The sequence below is a fragment of the Hetaerina americana genome, unplaced genomic scaffold (assembly GCF_022747635.1).
Source record: "Hetaerina americana unplaced genomic scaffold, ioHetAmer1.1.p SCAF_3, whole genome shotgun sequence".
In the NCBI taxonomy this organism is placed as follows: domain Eukaryota; kingdom Metazoa; phylum Arthropoda; class Insecta; order Odonata; family Calopterygidae; genus Hetaerina; species Hetaerina americana.
In genome coordinates, this window is record NW_027286874.1 from 75,233,178 (window position 1) to 75,249,376 (window position 16,199).

The window sequence follows — 16,199 nt, forward strand, 5'->3', positions numbered from 1 at the left end:
ATTTTATGGCTATAACCATAAACTGAGCTATATAAACTATTCCCACTGAATTTATGTTTTAATTTTGGTTTGAAGATTTTAGTCTGGTTTCTCAACGTCCGATGGCTATTTCAGAACTTCTGTTGTGTGTCTGATCATCAATACCAACACTGGCTCTCAGTGGATGCCCTGCATACATCAACCGGACTGCATGTGCCTTCAGGAGTGAGGGTGCCTTTAAGGGGTGTACACCTAGTCACTGATCCACGTCACATGGCCTAACCCTTTTCTGAGTAAGTCCTATATGGCTTCCTTTCATTATGTTGCTTTTTGGTTTCTCCAAAGCACCCAATTGCCAAACTGTAATATGTCCTCTTTCATTATACCCAGCTCATCTGCTTGTTTTAGGATACGCTCCTGCTCCATACTGCTAATCCTTCTGGTTCTCCGGTTGGTATTCTTGTTGCAAAACTACTGACCTCCTCCTACCACTGCCAAGTCAGCCACCAGGTCTTTAGAGTTGTCTCCCCAAGAAGACTTCTGCTGGTGAGTAGTCTTTTACGTAATTGATTTGCTTGGATAGAGCAAGGAGAAACAAGTGAAGGTGTTGGTAACAGGTCCTGTGCTCCCTGCTTAACAGGTGAACGAACAGCAGCCTCTTCAGGACTTGGTTCCATCATGATGCTTACAAGGTGAAACATTCCTCCACCCATCACATAAACAGGTCTGAGACTACCAGAATTGGTATTATTTCTAGACTTTCTAGTTCTTCTCATCAGCAGTTTCTGACAACTACATTTATATTTTTCTTGTTAATTAATTATTTTAAGCTAAAACTGTTACACATTGACAATACAATCATTAACCATTCTGTATGTTCCTCCAGTGATGAGGAATATTCTTCTGTATGATGTGCACCACATTTAGAAATTCAACATTCAAGTTAGTAAGAAATTCAATCTAATGTATGATGAGAACACTTAAATTTTTCAATGGATGTTTGTCTCCCAAATAAATTGAATTGAAATATAGTTAGCGGAATACTCACGAGTCCAACTTTTATTAATTGGATTCGTTTGGCCAACTCTTTAAGTACATGGTATGAAGTAGTACTTTATATAATTTTCATGGCATAAAGTTTTGCTTTCATCATTCTCTTTCAAGTTTATGTGAAGAAATATTTTGCCATGATAAACTTCATAATTGTATACAATTCGTTCACCTGAGTGTTCGCTGCAAATATTTAGTTGTTAAAAAAAGTTATTTGGTGGCATCGGTTCCCCATTTTAAATATTTTTATGATCATGTGAATTACTATCAGGGCTAGCCCCAACCGGCTAACTTCGCGGCTGTTTTATGAAATTTGACTTTGAAATTTATTAAAACATTTGTGGTGCTTGCGGTAACGCCCGCCATTAAGTAGAAATTTAAAGTCCACCCATGATTAGATTAACAAAACTGTCGAAATCACTCTATTTGCATTAATGAATTTCCGCAATTGTCTCTCCAGGTGATATCCGTACGAAGATATTTATTCACATATATTTTAGTTAGAAAAGTGAGTCCAATTTTAATGCCCTTACACCGTGGTATTATTAAACTAGATGCATTTACGTTTGTAAATAATGCATTCTTAATGGATTAGTATTCATTTCCATGAACTAATTTTCTTGGATTCCCTTCCGATTAATAAAAATGAGCAACGAGAAGGGGAGGGGTTAGGAAGATTCGTCCAGACATCAACGATTGGAAGATGCTGCCATCTGTTTATAATGGTCGTAACTACTTAGTAGGAGAATGCCCACGGTGAAAGGTATGGGTGGTTCACGATCAGTCCGCTTCGTTCAGGAAACTTCGGGAAGCTCAAGATAATACTACCTCTCTGATTGGCTACTACCCCCCCTTTTTGTATCATATCAACTGGTTGGCTGAGCGGAACGTGGAATATTATAGAATGTTCTCGCTGCAGCAGGTATTCGGACGGGAATCTATAAAAACAAGTGCATCATCCTTGAAGTCATGTCATTCTCGTTTCGTGATAAAGGAAGGTTGGGTGATCGATTGCGCGGTAAAACCTGCGACGAAATTTTGAAAGAATTGAGAGATCATCTGCACCACGACAGAGGCATGTCGTTTGAGCCGTCTCCTTCTTGGGGAGGATTTTCCTCCAGTCCGGCATTTGCGAGGGTAAGTTTTTTATTTGTTTATAAACAAATGTAATTGTATATTCTAGGTAGCATGTGTAAGAGCTGTTTGTAAAGTTAGTCTACTCCTGTTTATCTTCTCATAATTGTTATTTTTCGGGAGAAATTTATTAATAACTCTTTCCAAAAGTTAATTAATTGATACGTGTTTTTAACGTCATTTTGAATTACCTCCGCCACCAGAAATAGTGTACTGCGAGGCCTATAAATCCCTCGGTGTAACTTGATATGCCCGTGATATTTATAGGATTAGAAGATTGGATTGTTTAACGAGTTGACTGTCGTGTGTTTATTGGGAACGCTTTGCGTAAAGTGTGGATCTGGATTAGTTATTCTGTGATAAGTGTTTGTGTGTGAACTAATGAAAGATTCGCACTGGTATTTTGTTCCTCCGTTAACGCTGGCTTGGAAACGTGGCAATTGGAAACATTGGCATTTCAGAAAAGTATCATCGTTTTTGCCCACATTTCATGTATGCGTTCTTCTAAATAATTAATTGAACTTGAACATTGGGGCCAGTAAATGCGAGTAGGATTGACGACGACTCGTCAACTACCTTTGGGCGCGAAATCAATTGCATTCAAGTGTTCGTTAATTTGTTAATTCATTTTAGACGCCTAAATTTGGAACTAGAGAATTGAATTTTGGCCTATGCTCTTGAGTTATATATAGTATGAAACGAAGTAAGTTGCATGATATGTGGATGGGATAAAAAGTTAACAGCCAAGTTCAAATCACGGAGAATCGAGTTGGAGCATGTAGTAAAGTTTATTTAATCAATCCCTTTTTTCTGTATCATATAAAATCCTATTGTTGGCGGATTGCGATACATTTTTGTTTCATTAAACGTCCGGAATATCCAAATAAAAAGTCCGAACTAGATTTCAATGTTTACTTCATGGATTTATGATAAAATTATTTCAGTTTTTAACCAAACCGGATTGGAAATTAAAATTATTTTAAGAATAAGGAAATGTATGAGGGCTTTCGAGATATGGAGCAAAGTTTGACTTTTGGTGCTTTTAATTGTATTTCGGAAAGGAGTTTTTAGATTTAGCCATTCCATTTCCGTCGGCTTAGTTAATTTACAATTATAATTATCCAGCATTTCTTTTGGGAGCGAGTGCAGAAATTACGTAATCTAACGTTGGGAGCGCTTAGTTTAACGGTATTATTGCATCTATTCTGAAAATTTAAGGTCGAGTTTTTTATTTGTCTACGCACTTCTTCCAAAAACGGAATTTCGGTATTAACCCGTTGGGTCGGATTACAAAGTTATTTAGTTTTAGTTTTTTTGGGCGCTCGTGAAATTCAGTTATATGTATTTCGTGACGCACAGCAGGAAGATACGTATACTTGTACGTGTTGTGATGTTATTTCTATGCGGTGGAATTCCAGTTTGTATTCATTAATGTTGGTTGAAGTTGGTTTTTCATTTAAATTATTATTTGTAGGGACAAGTTTTAATTTTATTTGCTAAATGCATTAATTGATTACAAACTTGTATGTTTTATCATCTGCCTGAGGAAGGCCAAATCTTGAAAATTAATACAGTGCGAACACCGTTGTGGATAACTATTGTACATATCAATGAACGTTAAGTCGCCTTAATAGTTTAAAATAAACAGTAGCTGAAGGGATAGTTTAGAATGTATTTAGCCACTTGGTAGTCATTGTGAATTGGCAGGAATGGACATAGCTAGAAAAAGAACGTTAAATCTTCTTGCTAATAAGTATAATTTATGTAACAGTTGTTCCTGTGATTTTTAAAACCCCCCCGATTACAATTTTCAAGGTACCAAATCATTAATCAAGTTACCATGACTCCCCTATTCTAACCCAACCAAATTTAAGCTTCATATTTTGAGTATATCTGATGAAATTCCCCCTGGGTTGTCCTGGGATTGAGGCCTACGTTCAGGCCATAAGTTTGATGTCCAGGTCAAAAATGAAAATGTTGACCTGGACCTTTTTTGACCTGACCTTTTTTCAGTGGAAGATGCGAAAGAAATGTATGCAGTTAATATGCTAGGAAATCACTGTCATAAGAGTAAGACACTGAATGTACACTGATTGAAAGAATTGCATACTGATTCATTTAAAGTTCGATCTGACTGTGGTGGTTGTCATTATACCCTTGTATTATGCCCATACGATTTCCTACTGCTACTAATATAAGTGCATTTTTGGTTATTTGTCTGTTTTCCTCTCTTAATGCCAATTCTGTCTTATGTCATGACAATAGCTTCATCATTTCTCTATTGAGCTAGAAACTCGACCTGGTCCCCATTTCAGTTTTGCTCTTCGTTGATTGGATTAAAGCTCTCAACTCTATGCTCATTATCCAACCCTTGAAACTTTAAGGTACACAGCAGTGTTATTGTGAGCTGTTTGTGTACAAATGTGTTTTCTCACCAAAATGATTTCCTCCTGAGGTGTACTCAGTAATTCAAGAACATTTCTGTTCATAAAATAGCTGTCAATTGTAAAATTGACTGTTTGTCAAGAATTATTCAGTGAAATGGAAACTTTTGCAGTACTGTGTTAAGATTTTGTTCTTATGTTTTACACATGCATAAATAAATGTCCATTATTAGCGACTTAGACTTGAGATTTGTCATTGGGATGTAATTTACGATATGAGATTTTCATTCAAACTTCTTTCGTGTAGCAAGCTTTCTGGAAACTACATAGAGAATGCATCCTGTAGGTTTCATTTGTACTATAGATCCGTTATCGTAGAGGCATCATTTTCTCTTTTCTTTTGGTCTGGCATTTTGGTAAGGGAGGAAATTCATAGGGCATTCTCAAACCATTTTTTTGTGTTTGCAATCACAATTATTATGCCTCAAGGGTAATTTTATGAGCAAAAACATTAGTTGATTTATGAAGTGACATCATTCCTCTGGCTTCGGATTCCAAATCAAGCTCTGAAAGTACAAGTCAATTTAAATGGAAAGGTCCATCTCTCATTTTTTAAAGTCTCTAGTTCTTGGATTTTTAATTGTGAATTCTGCCTAGAACGTTTCTCATTTTCTCCTCTTTCATTCTTAAATGCTCCTGGCCGAGCAATTAGCTTGATACCCATGAACTGCTACCTTAATTATGGCAATCTAAAGCTAAAGGATGATTGCTGGCAGATTTTAATTTGGTTTTTTTATAACAAGATACCAATATGATGAATTTTCACTATTTGGCATTCTCTTGAAGGTTTGCCCATTTAAAAAATGAATTAAATTTGTTAATTTGGCTTCAAATACTCTGCCACAGTCATTCACGGTTTTAACCGTATTTTAAAATAAGTCAAATGCAGTGCAGTGAAATCAAAACATCACAAGAACTGAAAAATACAAGATACTTCATACATTTTTAATCGGTTAATTATAGGTTGCTTCATGTTTGATTTTTCATTAAAATCACTTGAAGCAGTTATTTAGCTGGGTTATCAATTGATAGTAGTTTCATTTAAAATGATTTTCTAGTTGAAGATAAGTTTCTTGGTGTTCATGTTTTATTGTAAAATGTGTCAGGGCTAGATCAATTACTATAAATGTGTGGAAAAACTTCACATAAATTCCTAACATCAAAAAGTGATAACTACATTATGCTTAGACCACCACTTAAGCCACTTACCTTAAAATTGTTAGTCACAGGATGAATAATCAGTTTAAATTTGGCTTTAGTGATCAGAAAGAATTTTAAATGATTGCCTAGTAAATTAAAATAACTTCCACAAAAACAGCAATCTTTAAATAAAAATGATTTGTCTATCAAAAGTTTCTGCCCAAAATTGGTAGTGGTCAGTTATACCTTTCAATGATTACTATTCTCATAAATACTGCAACCATGGAATTAATTTGTGGCTATAATATAAGATTAATGACAAAAGTGTTAAATTGAGTTCACTCTTAAATGCTTTAGGATCCTAGCAAGTAGTTAAACCTGATTGATGGAATTTGTTAGGCTTTTGGTAGAGTAGCCATTAGTGTACCCCAATGAAGCCCTTTCATTTCACATTTGTATCGATGAGAAGTACAATGATATGCTTTATGATTGATAGCACCAAGTCAATGAATGATGATAATGCCTCTTCAAGAGTCCCATTTGGGTTCTCTGGCTAAATATGAAAACTTCATAATGCGTTTCTGTAAGGAAAACCATTTTATGCCATTAAAGATGTAGGAGTAAACATTAAGGGAACCTAAGGGGAAAATACTTGTGTGTCATGCTGATATCATGCCTAACTTGGGGGAAATTGCACTCCAAAATCACGAATGCAGCGCCAGATCATAGAAATGTCTCTTCTTGGAATGAATGGCGGTGAAATAGTCAAATTTAGGAGTTATATTTTTCATTGGAATCATTTTTGGTGTGTATTAAGAATTCAGACCCAGTGCACAAAGCTTCAATTCCTGAATTATACAAAATACAAATGAAAGCTACCAGATTCATTCAGAATTTCATACTCGAAACAGTTAATGAAAAACCTGGGATGGGCAGTCAATGGCTCAATGAACAAATTAGTTGGCATAGTTGTCAAATATCAAAAAAAAAACTTAGCTAATCGAATTAGGGCTCTCATTAATTTCCGTAGAGAATGTAAACAAAGAACAGCTCTGCCCAAGTGTCGCATGCTAAATTTAAGAGATTTTTGTATGTTTTTGAAGCTCCGGTTTACAATGTTTAGTGAATCATCTGACTTTTTTTCTGCAGGCTGGTTTTCCATTCATGGACCAAGACATGATGTCAAGTCCTGACATGAGAGCACATTTTGAAGATTTGGCCTCTCGTCATCCTGAATTTGCTGAACACTTAAGACCTACTGCGTGGAACACTGTTCCTCCCGAAACAGAGTCTCACTTCTTTCACCCCGAGGCTGCTGGTCCAAATGTTTATCGGCAGCGGCATTCATCGGGCGGAAGTGGCTCAGGCTCTTATGGTGAAGGGGAAGCCATTCCTATACCAGTCATTCACGAAGATAGTGGTGGTGGTGAAACGACTTCGTCTCGTAGCCGAACTCGCAAGATACCTCAGTATGGTATGAGAAACACGGTGGATCTTGGTGAATCCCAAAAATCCAACCCGATTGATAACAGTGAAGCGAGTCGCAGTCAGAGATCCTGGTCGGCACCACCCGACAACCGTACCCAGGTTGAAGCCCCGCAAGCTAAACGCTTTGTGACAAAAGTCGAAGTTAACAACAGTCCTGTAAATCCAACCGCTGGTGGTGATAATGAAGCCACCCCTGCTTCCGCATCAAATGTCAGCAATCCTGGCAAACCACCTCCATTCCCGAAGGCATCTGGAGCTGGGCCTGCACCTCAATCGACTGCAAAGCAGGGTAATGTGAGACATATTCCAATATTTGTCGAAGGCAGGGATGAACCAGTACTGCCCAGATCACAGGAAGGGCAAGGGTCTTATTCGTCATCGTCATCGCATTCATCTTCTGGATTTGGCCAACCTAATGCTTCCTATAGTTATGCTTCTGCATCACCAGGAAGTCATTCTTCTTCTTTTGCATCCAGCCATTCGCCCTCTGGTTCAACCCGGAGCCAAAGTAGTGCACCTCACCCTCAGGCAAGTGGACCCTTTCCACATGCCAGTGGGCCTTTTCATCAAGCCAGTGGGCCTTTTCACCAGGCCGGTGGGCCTTTCCACCAGGCTAGTGGGCCCTTTCAGCAGGCCAGTGGGCCGTTTCATCAGGCCAGTGGACCCTTTCAACAGGCCAGTGGACCCTTCCCACAACATAGTACACCTCACCCACAGGCAAGTGCCCCTCAAAAGCCAAAACCGGAAACCCCTCCTCCACAGCAGCAACCGCCCCCTCCCAAGCAAGCTCTCCCTAAGGACCCTATTGCCAGAGTTCAGGCAATTGTGGAAGAGGTGAATAAATTAAAGAATAAGGTGGAAAGTTTCTCTGGATCTAGAAGTGACAAGGAGTACATTTACTTGGATGAGATGCTAACTAGGAATCTTCTTAAACTGGACGATATTGAAACCGAGGGGAAAGATAGTATAAGACAGGCTCGTAAAGAAGCAATACGTTTGATTGAGAGGTGCATTAGTCTTTTGGAGTCGAAAGCTCCACTGCCTCAAGAGACTACTGGAGGAGAAACTGAGATAAGCAAGACCACAGATGTTGTGATGGATGACAAAAGTGGTGGTACTGATGTTTGTGAGGAGATGTCTCAGAGTAAGGCTGTTGCCAATGGTGAGGCAGATAAAGTGCCTTCAGAATCTATGGAAGTTCAACAAAATCTGGATAGTCAAGAACCTGCGAAATCAGAAACTGTGAACACTGAGGTCAGCACTCAGGAGTCAACCCAGTCTGAAACGCCTATGGAAGTTGCAACGGGCAGTGGCACTGAGGTCAAGGAAGAGGGTATGGCGAGTAACTCTGAACCAGAAAGTAAACCTGGAGAATCAACTCAGATTCCTGAAGTGATGGAGGTTATTCCAGAAAATATGAGTAAAACGGAATCCCAAGATGCAGGAGCTTCTGACGTCAAACCCACCGAAACTGAAGTGCAAATGAGTGGGGGAGAGGGTGATGAGAAAATAGCCATTGACACTGCTACCACCGATGGTGCGAATGCTAACTCTGGGAGCTGTGATGGAAACACGGACACTGCAGACAGTAATTGTAATAAGGGAGGCAGTGCTGTGAGTGAGGGAAATGGTGTTGTAGATGGGGCAGCTTCTGTTACAACTGGGCAAGAAAATGCAGCGGGTGGTGAGCCAGTTGCTTCAGACGGAGGTGTTTTAAAAAAAAGTGATTCCAATGAACCAGTAAGCACTCAGAATGCTCAACATGAAAGTGTTAATGTATCCAAAGAAAGTGAATCTGCCAGTGACGTAACAATTGCGAGCACAGACAAGCCAAATGTCAATGATATACCTCCAGTTGAAGCAGAAAAGAAAGAGGCCTCTTCTTAGGGTAATGAATCAGTATTAATTTGACATTTTGTCATGTTACTACAAATTCAGAGTACTTTCCTCTTAGATTTGATTCCTATTTAAATCATTTTTGTCACGAATAGTTGGCAGTTATTGAATACCGTAAATTATGACTGTGTATATTGAATGTTAGCCTAAAACATTTGTCCAAGTTAAGCATATTTATGTTGTTGAAAATGCATGTTTTTATTATTATTCAGTTTTGCTTTGTGATGCAAAAGTGTTCATCTAAGTCATTTTTTTAATTATCTTTGTTTATTTATATGTGACCTAGTTTGATCCACCTTTTTTATACTTACTCATGTACATAGTGCATTACATTGAGTGTACATATAAAGTGATCAAACTGAACTGCAAATGTTCCTTCAAGCTAAATAAATATGATCTGGCTTGCATATCACTCGAGTGTCTTTATTTTGTTGTGTAACCCTTCTCAATACTGATGTCGCAATAATCTCTTTTGGATTCCTTGATTAAAGGTCCCAAGTATTTGGTTTTTTGTCTCTTCTGCGTAACTTCATTGTTCGTAGACTCTTTATCACCTCACAAAGCATTTTGGATCTTTTTATATGACCACCATTGCTGGCATTATTTTTAGCAAGTGTGATTGTTTCATCTGGTTTTGAAATCTCAAGTTTCAACCGTATTTTCCCATTCCCGGGATGCAGTGCGAAAAGTAAGTATGCATTCGTGTGTGTAATGAATTTTTGGTATCTTCCGATGTCTGCATTCTGCGAAAATCGTTACGGTGCGAATCATCTGCACTGAGAACCCTTGAAGCTCTTATGAAAGACGTACCGTAGCCGGAGAGTGACGAAGGGAATCCTGGCATCTGTCCAGTTGGTGGGGGTAGAAAACATCTTTCCCAACTCCCTCGTGGAGTTATTTTAAAAAGGCCGCTCTCCGAAGTTGCTCTTTCCTATTCTGCTGTCGACCATGTAAATAAAAGTCAATGCCATCGATTTGGCGTGGCGCGTTTTGTGGACTGGTGTTATAATTTACGCCTTGTGGGTTACCGTGTTGACTATTAGAAGTTGGTTGCTAAGGTAGCATCTTGGGTAGCTATGTTCAAATGTGTCATAAATATTTGCGTCTTTAGGCGAATTAAAAGAAATGATTTGGCGGTAGTCTGCCTCCGGTAAAAGGTAATGTTGAAATAGTAGCAAGGGGACGTTTTTTCCGCGGCATATTAATATGTTTGCGCTTGAGGTGCGTCCATGGTCGGCAGATGAAGTGTAACGCAATGATTGAGGTCATGGGTTACGTAGAAATGATGAAGGATTATTAGAAATCTTGCCGAGGAATTTTGGATGAGGTGGGTTTAATTTTATTCATTCTGTCAATTATTTGTTGCGCATGCCAAATTCGCCAATCTTTTCTTTTATTAGTACAAATTCCTATGTTATAATAATTTCTAAATCAATAATGCCGCGCCAATACCCAGAATTTAAACGGCTATCGTGTGAAGGAAATGGTTGATGAAAAATGATTTGAACCATTCACGAATGCGCTAACATATCTGTCATAACCTCCCTCGCATCGTGTTTCACCCAACAGCAGCTCGCCCCACTCTGTACGCCACAGTTGGGAAAAACTGGCGGAGGATACTCTATCGTAGAACGTCCAATTAAAACCTCAGTTGGCTTTTTTTCCTAAAGAATATATTGTCCAACAAAGCAGAAGACGTGTTCCAGAATTTCGGATATCCATCCTCTTTTTTTTCCCCTACCTTTACGTGGAAATACATAAAAATAATACGTGGTTCGCATAGCGCAAGCAGCAACGTTCACTAATGCTCCGTCGTCCCACCCGTTATTCTATTTCGAACCTCATGCGTTCACCAAACGCTTCCTCTCTGGGAGGTTCCCACGTAGTGGGGGAGTACTGCTGTTTTCGAGCAAATATCCATCCCTCCCCCAACCCTCCCGACTTCGCTGTATCGTGGAAAGCGCAACGTTAATTCGTCCGGTCGCTGGGTGCCGTGAGGCGTATTGAATGTATGGCTGGATATAGTCGTGTGCGACCGTAACTTCCGAGTACGGTTAATAAGACTAATAGAAAGAGATAGAAGATTTACGTACCTCGCAGAGAGATGCACTGTCATACCACGGGCATAATTATACTTATTTTTGCTCAAGTATTCATTTATTTAATTTTTAATAGGTTGTTTTCGTAAACGGCATGAGAGTAATAATTCACATTATTATTGTTGTTCCAATTACGCCAAAATGTTACTCGTGCGCCCTGTATTTTCCCGTGTGGATCTGGGTACTAACGGACACCGTAACTCTTCGTTGGTCATTTCCGACGGCTAAATTACCTTATTTCAACGATAGCTTTCTCTCGGTTATCAAGATATGCTTGGGTTAGTTTAAATTCATGCCGAATATACTTATTTCAGAGACTTTTCATGTGGAATTCAATAAGCGTACGTGCAGGTGCAAATCGTTCACATTTAATAACGAAAGTAAGGCGAGGGAAACCAGAAGATTTGACTAATGGAAATAAATGGTGTTGTAAACAAATGTTCACTGGATTGTCGACCACCAGAGTCAAGTTTGTGTGTGATACACAAAATGTCGGCCGGAGGAATTCATCGCAACAATTCACCGCTTCCAAACAAGAGACGATTTGAATGTTACAGGCAGTTTTAAAAAATCCACGTTTTTACTCGCTGTCACATAATGCAAGTTATGTTTAACAGAGTAATGATTCATAATGTTATTATCCGGAAATTTCGTTGTCCTGAGACGTCTGGAGTGTCAATTTTATATTCGCATTGCGGGGGCTAACGTACTGGCTTCCCACCCTGAGGGCGCGGGTTCAAATCCCGGCGGTGTTGAATATTTTTCAGAGGTATCTCGATCCCTACTTGCGGTGCTTTGTGGAGGGCACTTTGAGTGAGTACGCCGTCCGTCGGATGGGACGTTAAGCCGCGGACCCCTTGGCGCCTTTCGTAAAGAGTAGGCTAATGCCGACGCCGGGTTTCTCTCCACCCTTCATCCTTTCCTGTCCTTCCCCTATGGCGCAAATGACCTTAGCTGTCGGTCGCCTCCCCTCAAAACTACCTATATTCGCATTGCCATTTACTCCACTGTCGCCAAACCGACGGTATTCTCTCCCTTATCTCGTTTTTTTCATGTCAGGAAATCTCCATCCGAGTGCACCATCCACACAGCTTATCCCTTTGGCTTCAGTCGCCACGTTCGAAATTTGTGAAGTTTTACTGTTGCCAAAAATAATTTCCTTGATGAATAGCTGTACTGGATGGTGATCAAATGACTTCGGACGTGCCAAATACATTTTTGTCCGAACCAGTTTCATTTTCGAAGTTGTATTTATTTACATGGTACCGTGCGAGCCACCGCTCCCTTTTTTATCTCAAGTTTATATATATGTATGTGTATATGTATATATATATATATATATATATATATAACTTATACGAAAGTTTCACGGATGTGAATAATAATCCACACCCAAATAGGTCTAGCAAACAGAAACACGCAAAAAGTGTATCTTTTTTGGGTGTTTTCGGTAGTGCTATCTTGATGTACATTTTTTATATATATATATATATATATATATATATATATATATATATATATATGTGTGTGTGTGTGTGTGTATATAAATGTATTTCTATGTATGTATATATACATACGTATATAATATATATACATATTCTGACCTTCGCTTCCTCGAGAAAGGTGGCTTGGACCACCGAAAATTCGAAAACGAGTGAGTTTATTTTCTTTTTTTGTGTTTCTGTGTTTTGGTCTTCTTCCACCAGTGCTAACTTCATATACAGTATTATTCACGTCCCTGAGACTCATATATATATATATATATATATATATATATATATATATATATATATATATATATATATATATATAACACTTTTTGAAAGTCTCACGGACGTGAATAATAATGTATAACACTTAGCACTAGTGGACACAGACAAAAACACAGAAACACAAAAAAAGAGACTCACTATTTTTCGAATTTTCGGTGGTCGTTGCCACCTTTATCAAGGAAGAGAGGGACAGAACAGTTCTGTCCCTCTCTTCCTTGATAAAGGTGGCAACGACCACCGAAAATTCGAAAAATAGTGAGTCTCTTTTTTTGTGTTTCTGTGTTTTTGTCTGTGTCCACTAGTGCTAAGTGTTATACATTTTATATATATATATATATATATATATATATATATATATATATATATATATATATATATATATATACACACACATACATACATACATATATATATATATGTGTGTGTGTGTATAAAACATGAAAAATGGAGCCAATGAGCTGTTAGGTAAAAGAAGAAGTATTGCTAACACTAGGTGAGATAATGCCAACATTATCATTTCAGGAATTTCTCGAAATAAATAGCTGACGAGTATTTATGATCACCATTTTCCCTCCATGAATAGATAGATATAAATCCAAATCTCGTCGATGCTTTCCCCGTTACGTACTGAGGAAACGCGCAGTTCGGCTCTTGATTAGTCTAACATCCGCTATGGTCAAACGTTAACCGAAGAAAGGGACCATTGTGTCGAACAGATTAATTAAAGGATTGGGTTCACTACTAGTTGGAATGTGTAATGCATACGAGAGCAGTTTCACGAAACGGGAGATGAGATTTCGTATTCGTCGTTGAAAAGTGGCGGGGTGTGCGACGTAGACGAATCTTCGCATTTTTAATGTCCTAGTCAACCTTCCTCATTTTGCGACCAATTAAGTGGGGGTACCTACTTAATCCTCCGACAGCATTCAGATTTCTTTTAACTTAAATGTCCATTCCTATGGGTGCCTCTCGCATTCTGTGAAATGCGGTGTTTCTGCAAGTCTTCTTCTTCTATCATGCCTCCCATATGGCTCGCCCCTGTGACCCACTTCCACGAATAAGCATCCGTTTCGGCAGTTCATTACGTGGCGGAGGCGTTTTAATCTTTCTACGGACGATTCGATGACGATAATGAATTCCACTTTGTCGAGACATCTCAAATATAGCCCATGATGCATCCCCTCCGGGGAAGGATTTGTTAAATACGCATCGGATTATTTCGTTCATTTGTCTTTCGTATTTGGTCATCTCATATAGACCGAAATGTTTTGAATGTTAATAGTTAAATGAAAAGTTACGGAAATTGGTATTATATTAGTATGGTATAAGGGAAAGGTGATCGAGTGTGGTAGATATATTGATTGAGGAAAGGTTTTGGTAAATTTGCAAGAGAATGGGTTATGAAAGAATTTGTTTGGGATAAATAAGCAAGTGATTGTCTGATTAAAATGTCATCGGCAAAGATCCAGGGTTATTTTGACACTCTCTATTCTATAACCGTTTTCGTTGAGGTTTATTTGGTCGATAGAACATCATGTATCCCATAACTAAGGTATAATTGGGGAATGATTTCATAAATGATACCTTTGCAATACCGTCGTATTGGGCAGTTTTAATCTGGTCGTTAAATCACCCATCTGTTAATCTTAGTTTCATGGTTCTAGTCAGATCTACCAGTTTTTTTTCCACACCCTTGCTTGATCCTTAAAGAAAAGAGCGACGGATGGAATTCAGTTAGAATGTACGTATCTTAGTGTGCCATCATTTTGCTAATTGTAATTATGAAACAGTTTCTGGCGTCACTTGGTGGAAATTCTTCATATTGAAATTAAATTTAAAATACTTCGCCTTTCCACATAAACCTTTGTTTATGTGGAAAGGCGAAGTATTTTAAATTTAATTTCAATATTAATTGTAATTATATTATCTTCGCTGCAATCTAAATGGTTAGTTGATGCAATTTTCTCGTTAGATACTTCTACACCTCTAACTAACTAACTGAAATGACTTTAACTAAATGTGATGAAAGTGTTAGAGATAAATATTATCTTTAGCTGGTTAAGCCTCATTTACAGGATAATATGCTGCTAGTACATGGGATCCTCATGAAGCTGGATTGATTGCGGAATTGGATCGCGTGCAGCATAGATGGACTAGATTTTTAAAACGTTGTTATGGCAACCTGCGTAGCGTATCAAAATTATAAGGGGACCTAGTTAGGGAAATACTCACAGAGCGAAGATCAAATTACAGATTAAATCTCTTGCATGTGAATTGGAAGGTTGTCTCGTAAGCATTTATGTTGAAAATGTATTATTTACCCATCCTAATACTGTAAGAGAGATAATTTAAATACAATTAGAGAGATTAAGTGTAGAACAGCTATGTTTAAGATGTAATATTTTCCACGAACGATAAATTATCATAATAACGTCCGACCGCGGTAGGGGTAAAAATATTTGGGTCAAAATTAGTCTTGTGTGTATTCACCCCCCTGCCACACACCCTAGCCGTGTCTTGCAGGGCACTTAAATACTAACCAAGGACGTTGAATTAGTACCCTTAAGCTTACGCTTGCTTTTTTTTACTAGAAGCCCATTTTAAGCCTTTCTCGGAACTTGGCCGCAAAAAAAATGTCGTCTGGGCTTCGATAAGTGTGGTTTCCTGCTTTTCTTACATGTCGGCGTTGTGGTGTGATTAAGTGGAAAGTGGCACCGTGTACCACAACGGTCATGTCACTGAAATGTTGTCATCCGTCGATGCATTGTGTGCCGGTAAGGTTTGAGACACCGAACAGTCCCTTTAGAAGCGCTTACGTATGCGCACGAGTTTAGACGTGATCTCACTCCAAAGGTTATATACCCTAAGCAACAAGATGTAGCCGCGGACTCTGAAAAGTTCTGATCCCCCAGAATGAATTTTTTTAACGTCATTTGAGAGGATGTTATGATCGTGATATACGGAGATGTGGATCTAATAATTGTGAGATAATATAGTTGTTTAATCTACAAAAAAGGGCGTGAAACTTCATAATATTGTTAGCATTTGTTTGTCCATTTTTATTTGTTTGTCCATCCCTTGCCAACTTTAGCGTATGAAATATCTCACCAGCGTCTGTTTCGCTAATTTTATCTGCTACCTATAGTTCTATGTATCTACGATACATATGTATGTAAAGTGCCAGGTAAACTGTATTA

At 38.5% G+C, this 16,199-nt stretch overlaps 1 protein-coding gene and 1 long non-coding RNA gene across 2 annotated transcripts; both read left to right on the forward strand.

Moving 5' to 3' along the window:
* The first annotated feature begins 220 nt into the window (after positions 1–220).
* Positions 221–1,542, forward strand: LOC139690902 (uncharacterized). The gene is made up of 3 exons (XR_011701524.1): positions 221–525; positions 597–671; positions 1,490–1,542. It is a non-coding gene; the product is annotated as an uncharacterized lncRNA (long non-coding RNA).
* Positions 1,543–1,936: 394 nt separating this feature from the next.
* Positions 1,937–9,543, forward strand: stv (BAG domain-containing protein starvin). The gene is made up of 2 exons (XM_071587243.1): positions 1,937–2,166; positions 6,897–9,543. Exons 1-2 carry the CDS (start codon positions 1,999–2,001, stop codon positions 9,120–9,122), a joined length of 2,394 nt encoding a protein of 797 aa, XP_071443344.1. The 5' UTR covers positions 1,937–1,998; the 3' UTR covers positions 9,123–9,543.
* Positions 9,544–16,199: the final 6,656 nt, after the last annotated feature.